General features: G+C 46.5%; 1 protein-coding gene across 2 annotated transcripts; it reads right to left on the bottom strand.

Annotated features, from left to right (window-relative positions):
* Positions 1 to 1,058: 1,058 nt before the first annotated feature.
* Positions 1,059 to 16,934, bottom strand: Irf4 (interferon regulatory factor 4). 2 transcript variants are annotated; one of them, XM_021180705.2, is made up of 9 exons: positions 16,872 to 16,934; positions 15,451 to 15,698; positions 14,327 to 14,513; positions 13,408 to 13,496; positions 12,596 to 12,740; positions 10,969 to 11,076; positions 8,314 to 8,667; positions 4,577 to 4,689; positions 1,059 to 2,542 (listed from the first exon to the last, which is right to left on the bottom strand). In XM_021180705.2, the coding sequence occupies exons 2-9, from the start codon at positions 15,664 to 15,666 to the stop codon at positions 2,402 to 2,404; spliced, it is 1,353 nt and encodes a 450-aa protein (XP_021036364.1). In that variant the 5' UTR covers positions 15,667 to 15,698; positions 16,872 to 16,934; the 3' UTR covers positions 1,059 to 2,401. The 2 variants fall into 2 exon arrangements, with proteins under 2 accessions (XP_021036364.1, XP_021036365.1); XM_021180706.2 differs by having other exon boundaries at positions 12,596 to 12,737.
* Positions 16,935 to 17,845: the final 911 nt, after the last annotated feature.

Below are 17,845 nucleotides of genomic sequence, written 5' to 3'. Positions count from 1 at the left end.
CTGGCATACAGCCACTCAGGCACCACACCCGGACCTCTGCAGGCTGGGCATTCTCACGATAGAGCAAGCCTCTCTGTGCTCCAATCCCAGATTGCATCTGGATTTCTACAGGTGGGGTCTACTAACTCTGTCCAGGACAATGACTGAGGGCTTTGGGGTTTCTAGTTTGAAACTAGATACTAAGCCTGCTCAAGGACCAGAAACAAGCCAACAGAAAACACCTGTGAGACTTGCATATTTTCTCCCTAGGATACAGTGTTCCTCAGCCTACCTCTTCAATGGCATCTTCCAGTGCGAGCAAACTAAATTCTACTGTGTGCATTGCACTTTGTTTCAGCAAGGGATGAGGGAGGTGTTCTTCTCTGTGTCAGGAGTGTTTGCCCATCATTCCATTCGTCAAGATGAAAGGCATCAGCATGCATGGCTGTAAAGTGAAACATGAACTGGGGCCTGAACCATACAGCATTTTCCAGAAAATTCAGCTTCACTGATGAAACAGCATAATATTAAGGAAAAAACAAAAAACATAAGAATTCACATGGCAATTGAGACAAAGCATCTGCTTATGGAATGAAGAGTCATGGTCATACAGGACCAGGCAAGGAACCTTGGTGAAGTGCCAGATATGGTTAAGACACTCCAGGAGGACAGCTGTGGCTTGGGGCCTCAGGAAGAGTGCTTCCCGATTTTGCCTTCATCTTCCCTTGGGATAATATACCCCAGAATGTTTTGCATCTATAAGATGTATAAGTGACTTCAGTTCACGAGACTCAGTGGGCTGCTGGGATGGGTAGCTAAGAAGATGTCTAAACTGCACCTAGGCACATAGCAGTGGAAGTCCACATGCCACTCAAAAGATGAGGTAAGTCTGTATAGTTGGTTACATAAGAGTGTCATCACCTCTCTCTCTCTCTAAGAAAGGGCAACTTCATATATATGTATTGAAAACTAAAACATGCTTAAAGGACAGACTGAACTCTTGGAGCTAATACAGGAGGATCCGAACATAAAATGCATTTCAGTTTTTACCTTCTCTATGAAAAATGCTTCCATTTTCTGTAATGTGTATTATTTATCAAAGGTTCCTTTTTAAAAATAAAACAATAAAATAAGACAACCAATGGTCCATTGCTTATTGAATGTATGCTGCTGAAAGACTTAAGAAGAAATATTAAGAGTGGCATGTTAAAAAAAAAAATTAAAAAGAAGTAAGTGCCGAGTGTGCAAGAGCACTTAACTCTTTCTGAGCCCGAAAGAGTCAGAAATGATGTTGTGGTAGCAGAAAAATCCCAGAGCATGGCAAAGCCACCTAAACAAAACAGTAACAATAAGGGATCAGACGGTTATGAAGGCAAGTGAGACTCTTTGGGATTCTGTGAAAGAATGTGTTGTTGGAAAAGAAGCCCGGTAATTTTGAGACTCTGTCAAACTATTATTGGCACAAGGAAGCATCTAATATACAAAATAAGCAGAAACAGCCCACTGAGTCTGCAGCTGTACACTGAACCACTGGTGTCCGGGACACTTCCCAACCTGCTCAAAGGCTCCGCCCTCCCAGTGTTGCCATGGAGACCACTGATGGCCAACAAAACAAATAGAAGGGGAAATGGCACAGAATTTTAAAAATCTATCTCTAGTATATTCGGTCTCTCTCTCTCTTCCTTTCTTTACAAAAACCGCAACAATTCTAAAGAATGAGAGGCAAAACAGAAAGGGGAGACAATAACAACAAAAAAGTTTGTAGCCATTGTTAGATCAGAGGAGATGCAAACATGTCTCATCTTAGATGTCCCTGATGATTTTTTGGCTCAAGTATGTGGCAACAAGAGTCCACCAGCTGACTTTTAGGGAAGGGCAAGAAGAGGGAGCAAACAGGATGTAGGGTCCACTCAGAGAGAGTGCAGGATCAGGACATGATAGCCTAGACTGGACCTAAGAACCAAGTCCCTTCACTCAGTGGACATGATCTGGGCAGCCTACAGCTCCTCTATCCAGGAATGCGTTTCTCTGTGAGTGAATAGAGTAGTCTCTAGTCTAGACTTTACTTCCCTGAGAAATGGACCAATAATACAAATGTCTTCTCTTGTCAGGGATTCATGCTGGCACAGGTTTTCAGTCTTCAAGCAAAAGTCCATCGATACCAGGCTAAAGCCAGCATTCAAGTACATGTAAACACAACACTGATCAAGTTTCACAGTTATAAGCCAGGGCACAGTCACCCAAGTCCTGGCACTTGTCAAAACCTGGATGGCAGGCACTCTTCTGGGGGAAGCTCCTCTGTTGAGCAGATACAGCTGTTTTTCCTCACAAAGCCCTGTTGTTGTCTTCAAGTGGAAACCCACTTCTTAGCTCTTCCAAAGAGAAAGGGCAGCAACCGGCTGCCCTGTCAGAGTATTTCTTCTCACTCTTGGATGGAAGAATGACGGAGGGAGCGGTGGTAATCTGGAGTGCTGATGTGCTCAGGTAACTCGTAGCCCCTCAGGAAATGTCCAGTGTTTTGTTGAGCAAAGTAATACAGTTGTCTGGCTAGCAGAGGTTCCACCTTTAATAAGACATTAAAAAAAAAAGACATCATTAGAATATTCTTCTTAACACCATACAATTGGGACATCATGAAATGACCCTAGGACTCTAAGTAAACCTACAAGCTGCACAGGATAACATAACACAGTGAAGCAGTTCACATTCAGAGCCATTTGAAAAACCAGTTTCATTTGCTCTTACAATACCTAGAATAAAAAACCCTAGAAATAGAACTCTTGATTCTATAATTGAAGATAAATATGGCATTTTGAAACCAATTGCCTCTTGGATTTGGCATTTAGTGAATGAGTTAACTGGACATTATTGAATGAGATGACCAAGTTAAAAGGCTAAGTAACATGCTGGGTAAGTGAGGTTCATGAGTCTGACAGAGGGGCTCATCCTGAAGAACCAGATGACTGCAATAGACACAACTCTGAACTACAAGTAGAAGACAGAGCTGGCCAGCAACAAGACAGCAGCTCACTGGCTCTGATAGAGCTAGTTTGTTTATAAGCATCGATTGCCTCCCCAGTCAAAGCCAGCCTCACCAAGTCAGGCTGAGTGCTCTGTAACAACCAATCATCAATAAATCAAGCCTATTTGTTATTTGATATGTGATGTCTGGTAGGATTACTCTGTAAGCACCCATATGAATTAAGTCTGTAATAAGGAGACCAGGAGAGTTCATGGGTGACCATGTATGTTTTCCATCTGTGGACCACAGGGCAGCATTTTGAGGCCCTTTGCCTATACGACTATTGTTGCTCCCTTTTCTGCGGAGCCCCACTGCACCCAAAGTCCTTAAAATGAGATCTATGCTAGAATTTACTGACTACCTTAAAAAAAATTACTGCTTATCTATGCTAGATTCATTCACACATCTGCAGTGTCATTTGATATCAACCACCAGTTAGAACTGAGAAAATGCTCAAGGCCAGGATCATAGTTTCGTTGCCTTTTATTTTTTTTAAGATTTATATGTATGTGAGTTCACTGTAGCAGTCTTCAAACACACCAGAAGATGGCATTAGATCTCACTGCAGATGGTTGTGAGGCACTTGTGGTTTCTAGGAATTAAACTCGGGACCTCTGGAAGAACGGCTGGTGCTCTTAACAACTGAGCCATCTCACCAGCCCGTTTGTTGCTTCTTGGATTTTACTTTTTGCAACCAAGAAGGGAGGCTGGATGTTCAACATCAGTGCCCAACCCCCATCATGGGAGGGGTTCAGAACCCAGGGCTTTACCAATGCCTAGCAAATGCCTTCCACTGAGCTGTATGCCCAGTCTTCAATTTCCACTAAGAGATATTATCAGAGCTAATATCCCATTTGCACTGAGATATTGTGGCTATCTGGGACATAACCTTTACTCCATACTGCATACTTTTCAAGATATGTAATTAAGTAAAATTTTCTAATTAAAAATATGTATTCAGAATTACTTTTTAATTATTAAGTGAGTGATGAACATTATCTAAATAAACCCTAGCTGTGAGGATAGACTGACCTACCTGGATTCCTGGGAAGACTCAGCCTCCTCCACCTCCCTTGTCCAACTGTTAAATAGCTCCCTAAAGTCCAGCAACAAAACGAGGGTCTGGGAACTATCTGAAGTTAGGAGGCACTATGAAGCATAATACATAACAGGCAGCCTCCCAGGAGGAAAGTGCTACTCTACTCGAAAGGACAGCATCTTTAAAACCACACAAGAAACAGAGATGTCAGAGGGCAGTACTTGGTCCCAACTATTGAAAATTCCTATAAAAGGGAAGGTAACTGTCTGTATGAAACAATAAAGCATACAGAACAAAGAGAGCCTTGGGTCCAAGTCATGTGCCCTGCTGATTCAGTGGTGACAGAATTTGTCTGGAAGTAGGTTGCGGGTGCCTCCCTGAGCTGTGGTGTTCACTGGAGCCTGCTTCCTCCTGCACTATTTTAAGGTCTACATCTATTTTCCCAGGTGAGCTGACATTTACTCGTCACTTGCCACTTCTCTAAAAGGGACAGCTCCACAGTGTGTGATTTACGGGTGATGTAACCAGGTACTCACATGAGCTGTGATGAGCTTCCTCTGTCTCTGAGGGTCTGGAAACTCCTCACCAAAGCACAGAGTCACCTGGAATCTCGGTGCTGGCCGGCCATGGTGAGCAAACACTTGCAGCTCTGAAAACCCACAAGAAAGAAAGAAAAAAAAAAAAAAAAACCAAACTGTTCAGACACCTGGTAAAGCGGGTGAACGGAAAGCCAGAGTCACGTGGGAGTCTGCTTTGGGAGAGCCCGGGTTCTGTTCCCCTAAGTCCAGCCCTTAGAGCAGACCCTAGACACAAAATCACATGGTCAAGTTCACATATGATTTCCTGACTTGGCACTGGTTTTACTTCATTACTCGTAAGGAACATGACCCAACCTTAAGAACTTGGGTCTGCAGCACTACACTCACGGAAATGCACAAGGTCAAAAAGAAGGCGACAAAGAAGAAAAAGAAAAGTAGCCACGCTGAGTCAAACAATCAGCACAGGCAAAGGAGACATTTTAATGTAAAGAGTCAAAATGTTCTGATGGCCCAGAGTTATTTTTTAACCCCACTAGCTAACCATGGAGGCCACGTGGTGTTTGGGCACCAAGAGCATCTGTCTCTCTCACCAGCTGTTGGCAGCTGGGTCCTACTTGGCACTAGGTCTAAAACTCCAAAACTGGAGAACCAGAGTAGGCTTCAATCTCACTTTGGGGACAGAATGATACAGGGAGAAGGGGACCAATGAAGCCCCTCTGACAAGGATGTCATGCTGAGGCTAGTCCTGCCTGAGAGACATGAAACAGACAAGAAGATTGCTGAAAAGAAACCTGCCCATGGCTGGGGGCATCACCACTTGGAGCAGAACACTTGCCTTGTATGTGCAAGGCCTTGGCTTCCTCCCCCAGCACAAGCAGAAAGCCACATCCACTCACTGGCATTAACCTTTATTCCTCCTCCCAGAGCTAGGTTCCCAGGTCTTGTCTGCATGAAAGAACTGACATTAAAAAGCTGCCTCCACAGAGCAGGCATGAAGACTCTGCCCTGATCAGATATGAATTCTCAACTGTGCCTATGGGGACTGTCCCTAGTGGGGTGCAAATCCAGAATGGGTAGACATCAAAGATTTCCACTGCTCTCTGCAACTGAAGAGCTTCTAGAAGCTCACAGAACTGACTTCCTGCATTTCTTTCTCTTTCTTCTTCCAGAATTTAAATCAAACCCAGTAGGTTTAGGAACACTGTATAAAGTGCATAGCACTGTGGCCGGGACCTACGTGGGGCTAGGTCAGAGTAGCAAGCAAGGGATACGACTCTCTAAGAAAGTCCACCTCAGCCTGCTCTTCCCGGACCATTGGGTGGGCATCCTTAGGTTCAGAGGTTGTTGGGCCTTTCTGCAGCAATGTCATCTTCCCTGAGCCTCTGTGCGGCTTGGGGACTGTGGACAGCAAAAACAACAGGCCCCACTAGAGAAGAAGGGAACAAAGGGAAATAGTCTTTACTCATTAATAACTAATAAGTCCTAGGAAGCAAATTTCTAGTCCAAGGTGTCCACTCTGTTTTGGCATTTGTCTCCTGCCAAATTGGATCCTCTTTGGCACACCAAGACTTAGTGTACCTCAAAGCCCTGTCGCTGGCAATTGTCACTATTCTGAGCTACCTTAATCAAGCAGGGAGTGAGTGGTAGCCTTCTGGAGGGCACATAGGACTTCCAGACCCCAGGGCAGACATAGGATGTGTGTACCTATCCATCTCCAGAAGTTATTTTTCTTTGCCTTGAACCACAAACACTAGAACTCACTCTAAGAGAGGCAAAGGCTGTCTGACCAAGGCTTAGATCACACCCAGCTCCAAAGATCTTCATCAGGCCTTGGAGCCAGAGACGCCTTGGAGCCTGAGACGCGTTGGAGCCTGAGATGATTCTCTTTTCTGTGTCCCACCTCTCAGGGGAGGATATTTAGCAAGGAATATGTTTGTTTTTGGAAACGAAAGAGGATTTGGATGAGCCTAAACAAATATTGGCCACTGGAACTCAAAGGGCTGAGGAAACACCACTAGTACCAAGCACACTGGGGCTTTTTGTCTTCTTTGTAAATGAACAGAAGGAAGCAGCACATTTAGGACTCAGCAGTCCCCTTCTGTGTGCATACCCAAGGCTAATGACTTCATAGAAGCCAGCCCTGGTCTAACGTAACCAAGGCAGAGCAAATTGGTTTTGGAGAGACAGCTACACTCCCCCACTCAGCAGTACCCATCAGACCTGCTTAGACAAGGCATCATCCCAAGTACCCACAGTGATACACAGATAAAGAGAAAGTGACACGATACAGATACCCCAGTGGAATATCCCTAGCCTTTATAAAGAAGGAAGGCCTGTCATTAGTAATGACACAAATGAGCCTGGAGAACATCATGCCAAGTGAAATTAGCCATGCACACAAAGACAAAGATTGCGACGCTCCATTGCGAACTCCAAAATAGTTGAGCTCATAAAAGTAGCGCCAAATGGCAGTCACCACAAGTGGGAAGTGGCTAGGAAGCTGTGGGTCAAAGAATAAAAACTGTCACTAAGACAAGAGGAGTTTGCTGAACACAAGTTCAAGGATGGTATATCCTCATGACTAATAATGAACAGACCATGTGCTTAAAAAAATATTGAGAGTAGGTTTCAGGTAATGTTCTTACCAAATTAAAAAAGATAGACAGGCAAGGTGATATGTATGCTAATTAGTGGATTTAGCCAGATCCTAGTGTGCACGAATTTTAAAGCATCACAGTGTGCATGGATGAGAGAGAGCAAGGCAAGTCCCGGTTCATGAAAAGGAAAGCACAGGAAAGCCAGAGGTGTGAGCTGCTTGGGAAGGGCATTGGGAAGAAAGCAAGCTTAGGATATGATGGGGGTGGGGGAATGACAATCAGCAGTCAGCAGAGCAGCCTGCTTCCTTAAAGGCATCCTCTGCTATGTTTCTAGGGGAGGCCTCTGGGTGGTACCCACCAGTGGCAAGACTAATGACTTCATATAAGCCAGCCCTGGTCTAACGTAACTACCCAAAGTCAAAAATCATACCATAAGAAGTACAGGTTCTGGAAAATATGATTAGAAGCCTTCGTATGCCAGAGATAAGACCAAATTCTTCTCTGAATTTCCCCCTCGCTGAATCTATTCCTTACATTCTCAGCTTTGGTCCTGCCTCGCAGTGTGACAATTTTATAAGGGTGACACATCTCATAACCAAAAATGTTAAGATGGTGTTTCTAACCTTCTTGATTTTTCTAGAAACCCCTAAAGAGCTGAAGTGTCAGCAGATAAACTTGCTGAGAGCAGAGAGCCAACACAGTGAAACCTCCCTGGGGGTGGGGCACATGCCGCTGAAAGCCCACATTTTAATTCATTGGCCAGATGTGCTGGTGTACAGATACAATCCCGAGGCAGGAGGACCTCTAGTTCTAGACCAGCCTGAGCTACATATATTCTGACAAAAGAAACAAAACAAAAACCTAGAGTGAAAATAATGATGATAAATTAAGAGATCAACCTACACCAGTGTCTATCCTGGCCAGCAAATATGGATCCTCTTTCTGGCCCTCTGCTAATAAGGGGAGTACACAACAGACAAAGGCTAGGCATAAATCAGGCAGGAATTCTATTTCTGCATGAGCTCAGAGATCTCAGGAGGAAGACCTCTGTCTAGGGTAGGCAGACACTGCCATTTGAGACCTTCACAGCCAGCACCCACCACCACCTCCATTCTAACAGACTGTGAGGTGTGTTACCTGACAGAAACTGCTGTGTGTCAAAGAGCTTGCAAGTCTGGTCTCTTTCTAGCTTGTTGGGACGATCACTGCACAGCGCCAGGGGCCCATCCCAGTAGATCCTGCTCTGGCAGAGTCTTTTGGCATAAAGCCCATCTGGAGCCATCCAGAGGACCAGTCCCCTCTCCAGGTGGCTCAGCAACTTCTCAATGTTCTTCCTCTGTCCATTGTCGTCCGGGTAGGGAAACAGGACCTGGTCCAGGTTGCTAACATCATAGGTGTGTCCGTGGGAGATCCGGCAGCCTTCAGGGCTCGACGTGGTCAGCTCTTTCACGAGGATGTCCCGGTAATATAGGCAGATATGCAGCCGGCAGTCTGTGAACAAAACTCTGGAGTCAGTGCTGATGGATTTGAGAAAGGTGCCACCTTGCTCAGAGCCCCAAAGACTCAGTGACTAGGCTGATACAAAGGACAGCAGGTAGAACACTTGAGTGTCAAGATGCTCCACAAACAAGTGAAAGATCCTAGGACCAAGGAAGTCTTGGAGATGTTAGCTGTTCTTATTCCCTGTAGATTCTTAGACCTCAAGCACATTCAATACTAAGAGAAGCTTGTGGAAAGAAACTGATCTCTCTGACATGATCATTTTCAAATGTTGCTGTGGCATTTACTTATCTTGGGGAGGGGTATATATTTCTTGAATTTTCAGCCAAATTTTATTAGAAAGCACCCCTGTTATGAGGGCTTTTTGGATGATGGTGTTAACAGTGGTGGCATTTTTGTCTACAATATGAATTGGAATTCATCTTCCAGCAACTCAATTTTGATTTTGGAGTTGACCTCTGGGACAGATTTCTATTAGTAAAAGAAATACAGAAACATCTTAGAAGAAAAGCAAATAGTGTCTTCAGCTCTGGAACTCCCCTAAGGTGTTACCATGATGTCATTAAGTAAAACAAACAACAACAACAAAACCCACATAGATATGTTAGAGACGGACACTTAAATAACAATTTCTGGGCTCTGAAAAATGATACTTTTATTTTCTTATTTTTAAGTCAGCTTTCTTGGAGTAGGGGAAGGAATTGATGAGAAATGCTCTAAAAGCCAGTGGTTAATGTAAAACCCCCCTGAAATCCCTCTAAGCTTCGTGTTCAACTCTGAAAAGAACCCAACAACTAGGTTGGGTTTCTACAGCTTTAAGACAGGAATTTATTGACACATGATTTTGTTGATTTCAGAAGCCACTTTAAAATACCACCCACGGGCCGAAAGGGCAAGCTGGGTGTGCAAAGGGCTCCCCAGGCAGAGATAGATACCCGTGCTGGTGGTTGGAGCCCCAACAATGCCTGGAAAGAATAGCTTTCTGAAAAGTGCACTCAGGGTTGATAATTAATTATGCAAACCAGAAGAAGAAACCCACAAAAGCCTCGTATTCTTCAATGGCAAGTTCTGACAGCCCACATCATGGTGTCTTCCATGGCTGCAGCTATGAAGAGCACAACAAGTGGTGCACCCAAAGAGAGGGGGCGTTGGCCATCTGAGGTGACTGGTAGGGCAGGTTTCATTTCATTTAATGTCACCCAAATCACAAGATTGCAGAGATATAAATAACTGTTTATTTCCTACTCTTGGGGCACCCACACAAGTCTTAGGTGCTCCAGAAGAGGATCTGGAGCTTTCTAGTGTCTGTGATAAACCCTGATGCTCAGACGCGCCCCTCGGCTGTTCTTGAGTGGCTCACAAAGTCTCCCTGAACATCAGAGCTGGAAGGAACTAGATTTTAAAACTTCTTCCTCCCTCGAGAACAAGGGGAGTGTTTAAAATTGTCAAAATGCAGTTGATGTCTTCAGTCAGAGACTTTTAAGGTAGCCGAGGACATGATGAGAATTCTAATAATTCCATTTGAAAACATCCCAAAAAAAATCACCTAAAGACTAAATGGACATAGGATGTCTGCTTCGACTGAGTGTGGGCTTTTAAAATACTGGTCCGTCTCTCCAAGTGCAGGTTTCCTTAGTAACAGAACTTTAAAATCAGATCAAATCCACACATGCTCAGCAATTCTGTCAAAGTTGTGAGGGAGTCAGACCTATATGATCCTTTAGGGGGCATAAGAACTTCTCAGAGACCAGGGTTCAGAAACAGTGTTCCTTGGAAGCAACCCAGACCACCTGTTTGTGGCCAACCCTAAACCCTAAAAGGACAAACAGCATTCTTTTGTGCCTATAAAGCCTTTCCACACTGTGAGAATGGAGAATGTATGCTGGAGGAGGAGCCTGGTTACACATTCCTGGAAAACCGGGCAGGTAATGATGTAGAAGGTTAAAGACATCGTCCAAATAGTATTTGGCTAGCTGGTACTGCTGTGGAGATTTCTTTTTTTTTTTTTTTTTTTTGGTTTTTCGAGACAGGGTTTNTCTTTATAGCTCTGGCTGTCCTGGAGCTCACTTTGTAGACCAGGCTGGCCTCGAACTCAGAAATCCGCCTGCCTCTGCCTCCCGAGTGCTGGGATATTTCTAATAGTGTACTTGATTCAGTGTGATGTCCATATAGCCTGGACCATGCCTACTCCAGACCCTGGGGCCTGCAAGGTGAGAGTCTAAATCCTCACCCAACCTCAGTAGAGAAAAGATGCTACCTCCCTCAGAGCTTTGCAGGAAGCGTCACACTCACCTGAGAGCGCCAAGGCTTCAGCAGACCTTATGCTTGGCTCAATGGGGATTCCAGGAGCCTGGGACTCAGGTGGGGCACAAGCATAAAAGGTTCCTGTCACCTGGCAACCTGCATTTGCAAATAAAAATCAGATGATGTCTAAGTATCGAGTCTGAGTGCAGGGAGGCTCTTGAGTTGGGAGAGGCCATGGCTTCCAACCCAAGCCTGACAGCCTCTAAGCACCTGCTAGCAGCAGAATGTGTGATTATGGGACAAAGGCCAAAGTCCACATCCAGTGGTAAAAATTAGGGTGATGAAGGAAGGAGCCACAGCACAGCTCTGGATGGAAACCTAGAGCTCACTCCAAATCTATAGGGAAACTGAGGCCCAGAAGGAGAGGGACTTGCACCAGCCCACATAGCAAGTTACCAGCAGGGTCAGAGTTCAAACTTCTATAAGACTGGTTCAAAGATGAATTAATTTTTCAACCCTCATTTATTCTGCTTACTGTTTGTTAGCTAGGGGGAGTGGCTGAACCGTGTTCTCTGACAGCAGAGAAGTTATGTCACATTAAAGCAAGATTAGTGTAATAAGCATGCACAGACTGAGTGGGGATGTTGACGAAATTGTGACAAGGAAACTATTTCCAGAACAATATAAAAGGACTACTCGCACAGTGACCCATGTCAAGACTTATATTTAAAAAGTGAACTTGAAAGTCCTAAAAATTTGTTTTATGTTCAGTCCATTAGAACAAGATTGTAGTCCCAGCCACTCAAGAGTTGAAGGCAGGAAGATCAAAGAGCAATCTAGCCTTGGTAATTTAGCAAGACTCTACCTTAAAGACAGTCCAAAAAGGACCCGAGGTGGAGCTCTGTGCACTCACCTAAATAAACACTAAAGGACCCAAGTCTCACTGAGCATAGTTTGTGAAATTTTTTGTGTCTGGTTAATGGGTGTTTCTTCTGTGAGAGCTCAGCTAGCATCTGGGGGACCCCTGTGGGTCTTTTGGGGCAGGGCACTCATTTGTAGAGATACTTTGTGGATTACTTTCGCTCTGATCCTTCCTTCCTTAGTACTAAGAACAGCTATAGATGACTCATTATTATTCAAGAGACATGAACTAGCAATGATTTCCTGCTGAGGTGGACTGGGCACAACTCTCTACTTAACAGGAGAGTAGAAAGATACAGACTAGGGAGATAGGTGGGACACAGCAAACCCCCCCAACTTAATCACCATTGGTAATAAGGGACAACTCAGTTAAAACAAAATATAGACAAGTTTTATAATTGACATTACTGTCATTGAGAGTTTGTCATCATCCATGTTTTTCTCTATGTATTAAAAATGGGGCACTTTTCAGCTACTTGGAATGATCTCTGGGGTCTTCTAGTTAAGTCCCCACACAGACTAAGGGCTATCATGGATCTGAGGACTTCAACATTTCACAGGACAAGGCAACATACCCCAACACCCACCACCACCACCCCACCACCCCACCACCCCAGCAGCAGCAGCAACAACAACAGTAGCAGCTTCATGTGATGTGTCTCTGGTATCTCAATGGTAGGGAAAAGCCCTGTGGTGCTGCCCACACCCCGAGCCCAGGTTGTTCTACTGTCTGCTGCCCTGGCACAATCCTTACCATTTTCACAAGATGGGCCTTGCCAGTGGTGGCCTCGTGGGCCAAACGTCACAGGACATTGATATGGGATTTCTGGGTGTGACTGGTCAGGGGCATAATCCCTCCAGCTCCTGTCATGGGGTGGCATCATGTAGTTATGAACCTGCTGACAGAGCACAGGGATTGCTAAGAGGAAGACATCAGTGGGTGTCGGAGTCCTTTCATATTACCCAAACTCCTCAGGGAACCCCCTTTTTTTGTCCAGCAGACAAGTCATTTTGCCCCAAAAGTAACATGGACTGTCTATCACACTAGGTAGAAAACAGCCATAGAGGGTCTGAAAGCACAATGGGGACATTGTGTAAAGCCGTGATTTTTGTAAGGCTTCATCATATGGCTGAACATGGCACCAAGAATACCGCAGTGAAATCTGCCCTTTTTAAGCCACCAAAGTGAATAAAACAGTACTGTAATTCACATCAGGGAAGCCTAGAGAAGTCAGCTGCTCTGCGGTTTCACATGATAAAAGTACTACTTCCAAAACCTTTGACTTCCACAGAAGGTCTGATTCCCAGAAGATCTGACCATCCGTGGAAGCCTCTCTCCACAGGTGGGACCCATCAAACTCCCCAACAAAACTGTGGCGTCAGGGACAGTGACACCATACTGGAACTGAAACATCCTTCTCTGACCAAGTTTTTGTTCAGCGTGTGTACTAGCCATAGCAAATAAGACGTCAGCCCTACAGTTTTCATTTGTGTTTGCCTCTCTGTGTGGAGCTAGTCAAAAGGGCATGGACCAGCCTTCCACAAGACCAAGAGTCTACCACATACCTGGGCTGGCAGAGAGCCATAAGGTGCTGTCATGGGGTAGGGGTGGCCCATGGCCATCTGTGTGTCATCCAAAGTGAGCTGCTTTGCTCCTGTGTGTTTGGGGAAAAGGAAGAGAGAACACAGAGTAAAACAAGGAACTGACTTAAATCTTATAAAAGGACCTAAGCACTTAATTCTTAGAATGCATAGCCCTATTAACCAATCAGGTATTTTAGGTTTGTTTTGTTTTGTTTTGTTTGTTTGTTTGTTTGTTTGTTGTTCAAGCAATTCTCTCAGAGAGATATTTGTCTTTGCCATTAAACTGATTAAACATGCTCTGACTTGTCAGCAGCAGCCAGGGAAGGAAACCAGATCCCTGTGATCCACCAAGAGGTTTCTGGTCGTGAGATGGTACCTAGTTAAGGCATCCTGTATGGCTGGAACCAAATGCAAATTCCTGGGCACTGCTTGAGGTAGACTAGTTGGAAGAGAGGGAACTCAAGATCTGAATATTCATAACCATCCTAGCAGGCCATGTTAAACCAGAAACTCTAGTAGTTTTATTACAAGAAATGTGAATAGGTATGGGGTGTGGGATGTGCTTTCTCCTCTTGAAAATGCTTACTAGAGGATATTAGGTAAGTAAACATTTAATGAATTTTCCAGATTTTGTTTGGAAATTTGATCCAGATTCTAACTGAATGGAGTAACTGAACATAATGCCTTCAAGTGCATACCCACACACTCATGGGGCTTAAAGTCTGCCAGGTCATCCTATACTAATACCACAGGGTTGTCACTTATAACGGAGAGAACATGGGCAAAGGGACATTTGGGCTTAACCTATGGCAGAGGTAGGACTTGACCGTCTCTAGGAAGAACAGCTCTCTGAGTGCTATAATGCCTCTATCCTGCGACCTGGGCTGGGAAAACCCCTTACCTTTTTTGGCTCCCTCTGGAACAATCCTGTACACCTTGTATGGGTCAGAGATATCCAGCTGGCTCCTTTCTACCAGTTCCTCAAAGTCATTGCTCTTGTTCAGAGCACATCGTAATCTTGTCTTCCAAGTAGGAGGATCTGGCTTGTCGATCCCTTCTCGGAACTTGCCTTTAAACAATGCCCAAGCCTAAGAACAATGAGAAGTCAAGCCCAGAGTGTCAAAAGAATTCTATGGATTGCATTTCAGCAAGGAAGGCTACTGTTTCAAATTTGCTGTTGCCTGAAATGTGGAACATGATGTTAGTGGGGTCCTGAGACCCCTAGTATGGGCTGTACACGCCCAGTGCCTGAATCAAGTGTGGGCAAGACTGGGGACAGAGCTGTGGAGGGGGCAGGCCCCAGAGAGGACATCTACAAAATCACAGAGGTACTTTGAACAAATTCCCGCAGGAAGTCCCCTTCCTCGGCCTGCTGGCAGGTGGAGGCTGGGGGCTTCACAGTTCAGTGAGCCAGTCAGTTCTCTGGGGACATCAGTCCTAAGGGACTCACACGGGGTGGGAGGGGGATACCAGAGAAAGATTTGGAATAGTCAAAGCTACTCAAAGAAAGAAAATCAGAGATCGCAGCTTCCAGAACTAGAACCAGACAGTAGAAGAGCCCAATCAAAGAAACAAAACCCAGAGAGAGAAACTCAGAAAAATAACAAAACACAGAGAGAGAAACTCAGAAAAATAACAAAACACAGAGAGACAGGGAAGCAGAGAGTAGTCCTAGCAGTCGGTGGTGGTGGTGGTGGTGGTGGCGGTGGTGGCAGGAAACAGCGAATGGGCTATGCAAAGGGAACCTTGGTCCCCCAGAGATGCTCCTGAAGCTGGAAGTTCTTTCCTCCACACAAACTGAGTATTGGGACCTGGTTTCCTGTGTATGCAATCCCCGGAGAGTTTGCAACCTCTTCCCCTTCTCCTGGGGACTTTGCCTAAGCAGGATCCAAGGCTTGATTCCCTGGCCTACTCCTTGCGGGAGCCCACCTCTTAGTCCTTTGCCCAGGAGCCACAGACATTCAGAGCTTTCAGATTCCCCATCCCCACCCCGCCCCTGCCCAGGGATCCCTGAATGCTGCTAACCTTGAAGAGGGCAGCGTCCTCCTCACGGTTGTAGTCCTGCTTGCCAGCATGTTTCCACGGGATGCGGAAGACGCTCTTCTCCTCGTTCTCCCACACCAGCCCGGGGTACTTGCCGCTGTCGATCTGGTCGATCAACCACTGTCGGAGTTTCCCATTGCCGCAGCTCACTGCGCTCATGCCGAACTCTGAGCCCCGGCTGCCTGTCTCCAAGTTCATGACGCGTGCGGACCTCCTCCTGGGCTTGTGCGCTGCGGAGAGACACACATTCCCTGCAACCACCGTCGCATCATTTTCGGGGGTGGAGGGAAGCCCCGTCCCAAACTCTTGCGGTGCCCACGAGGCCCCGAGTCTCTGAGGCTGTAAGGTGCTCGCGTGCAGTGCCAGAGTCTCCGAAGTCCCCCAAGAGAAGGTACTTTGAGGAAGGTATAGAGAGCATCCCTTGGCGCGCACCATCCTTCTTAACGCGCTCCGCGCTCCGTTGAAAGCTCCTAGCTACACAGCTTCTCTGCAGACCCCAAGTCTTGCGCCACGCTGGGGCGCCCACTTTGCTCACTCGCCCCTCTGTGCCGGATCCAAGTAGCTTTCATCCCACCTTTCCCTCACTCTGTTTCTATGCTCGCCCCTTCCTGGGTTCAGGTTGCCCTGGCGGCCCCAGAGGAGAAGGACCTGGCACGTGGACTAGCACTTGTCCAGGTCCAGTGTCCCTGCCATGCAGGTTTGCAGTACCTAGCTCGCTCTCTTGACTTTCTTCTATGACACCCTTACTTTGTCCTCGGAATAACGCCAAGCCTACCCAACCAGAGACCATTACGTGGGTCCTGGAAGCAACAAGTGGAAGTCTGGTTATGGGGCAAGCAGCGCAGCCAAGAAACAGAAGATTCCAACTTGCAGAATGTCAGCGTGAACCCTGGCAGGAGTGAAGGCAAGGCTGGGAATAAGGGGTGCTGCGGACAGCAGCACCAGCACTCTTGCCAGAGAAGTGAAGAAGGGGAATGGGGGAAAAGAGGCTCTGAGCACCCCAAGTTTGGAACTCTCAGCTCTCCTGGGCCGTCCCGCCTAGGAATCATGCGCTGGAGCCCTAGATGAGTTTGGGTCCTTTAGGAACCAGGGCTGGAAAGGAGCTTTCCACTGGAGCAGAGAGAGTCAGAGGCTGTCCCTCTGAGGACAAGCTGTGGCCAGTGCGATCCTTTGATGACACCACAGTCCCCGTTAGCTCGTCCCGCCCAGCCCGTGGGGGATGTTCTGGAACTCCCGCCCAAGCAGCTTCATGCAGAACCCGAAGTGCACAGGTCCTAGGGCAGCATAGATGAGCGGAGCCTGGGTCCGCTATCTCCGCATGCTCCCTCAGGCTCAGAGATGGAAGCCAGGCTTCCTCTGCCACCAGCCTCACACTCCTCCTTCTGCCCGACTACAGGCCTTACCTCACCCGCACTCTTAGCTGAGGGCAGCAAAGGGTCCCAAGTTCAAGTGGTGAAACTAGGAAAGTGAGGTGAGAAAGAGGAACTTTATAGAGCCGGAGGCGGAGTGCTGGGCGGGCGCTGCGGGCCCCGCCTGAGAGGGCGTGGCTTGCCCATACCCAGGACCGCCCCCCACCTCTGCCTTGTGCCTGGGTGTCCCGCAGGAACAGGAGCTTCGGACTAGAGCCCACCGGGTCAAGGGCTATCCCCCTTCAGACAAGCCCTGGCTTTCTTCAGCCCTCCTGTGGAGGGGGCTGGGGACTCTGACGTCCTCAGAAATCCTCAACCTGATGGGACAAGTCGGTATGGCCGGTTCCTGTGAAGGTGGAGGCATGCAAAGAGGATACTGGAATCTGCACTGAGCATAGCTGATAACTAGTAACAGCTCAAGTTCACTGGCGAGGCCAGGTTGGGAAGTGATGGAGAGTCTGGAGCACAGGGAACTTGGTTCTCACAGCATGTGACAGAAGAGATAGACTGAGAGAGGTGGGGAGCATCCTTGGGCAAAGCGGAGTCCTGTTTCTCTGAGCGGTTAGAGAATATCACGCTCACTAAAAAGAAAAATAGAAAGACAAGTTTATAAACCGTGGCCCAAATACTGTGTTTGAAACGCTTATACACGTTGGGTGAATGAAACCGACGAATTGAGATGACTCAGACAAGCACAGTCCCCAAAGTTTCAATCATGGCAACATAAAAGAGATGGGGGATCCCTGAGTACTCAGGTAGTTAGCGAGCTTCCGGATGTCAATTCACCTTAAAATGATAATTTTAACCTCGTGGGAGGCAGTTGCCGGTGAGGTACCAATGCCCCAAATAGAAAGAACAGATAAGCTGACTGAAGGTTTTACTTTATTTTCGTGTTTTCTTTGACCTTCATATTTAAACTCCATGAGCTTTCACTGCTTACTTTAATCAGCTCAGCTTGGATGCCTGGA

The sequence above is a fragment of the Mus caroli genome, chromosome 13, assembly GCF_900094665.2.
Source record: "Mus caroli chromosome 13, CAROLI_EIJ_v1.1, whole genome shotgun sequence".
Classification (NCBI taxonomy): domain Eukaryota; kingdom Metazoa; phylum Chordata; class Mammalia; order Rodentia; family Muridae; genus Mus; species Mus caroli.
Note: the sequence above shows the minus strand (reverse complement) of the source record. Positions and strands in the feature narration are given on the sequence as shown.

What these genes read in the sequence shown, in the direction of transcription:
- Irf4 (XM_021180705.2), bottom strand. Translation starts at nt 15,666, where the DNA reads ATGAACTTGGAGACAGGCAGCCGGGGCTCAGAGTTCGGCATGAGCGCA. An exon ending in AGGACGCTGCCCTCTTCAAG is followed by an intron (nt 14,514 to 15,450) that starts GTTAGCAGCATT and finishes CATTGTTCTTAG; the next exon opens with GCTTGGGCATTGTTTAAAGG. An exon ending in TCCAGAGGGAGCCAAAAAAG is followed by an intron (nt 13,497 to 14,326) that starts GTAAGGGGTTTT and finishes CCAAACACACAG; the next exon opens with GAGCAAAGCAGCTCACTTTG.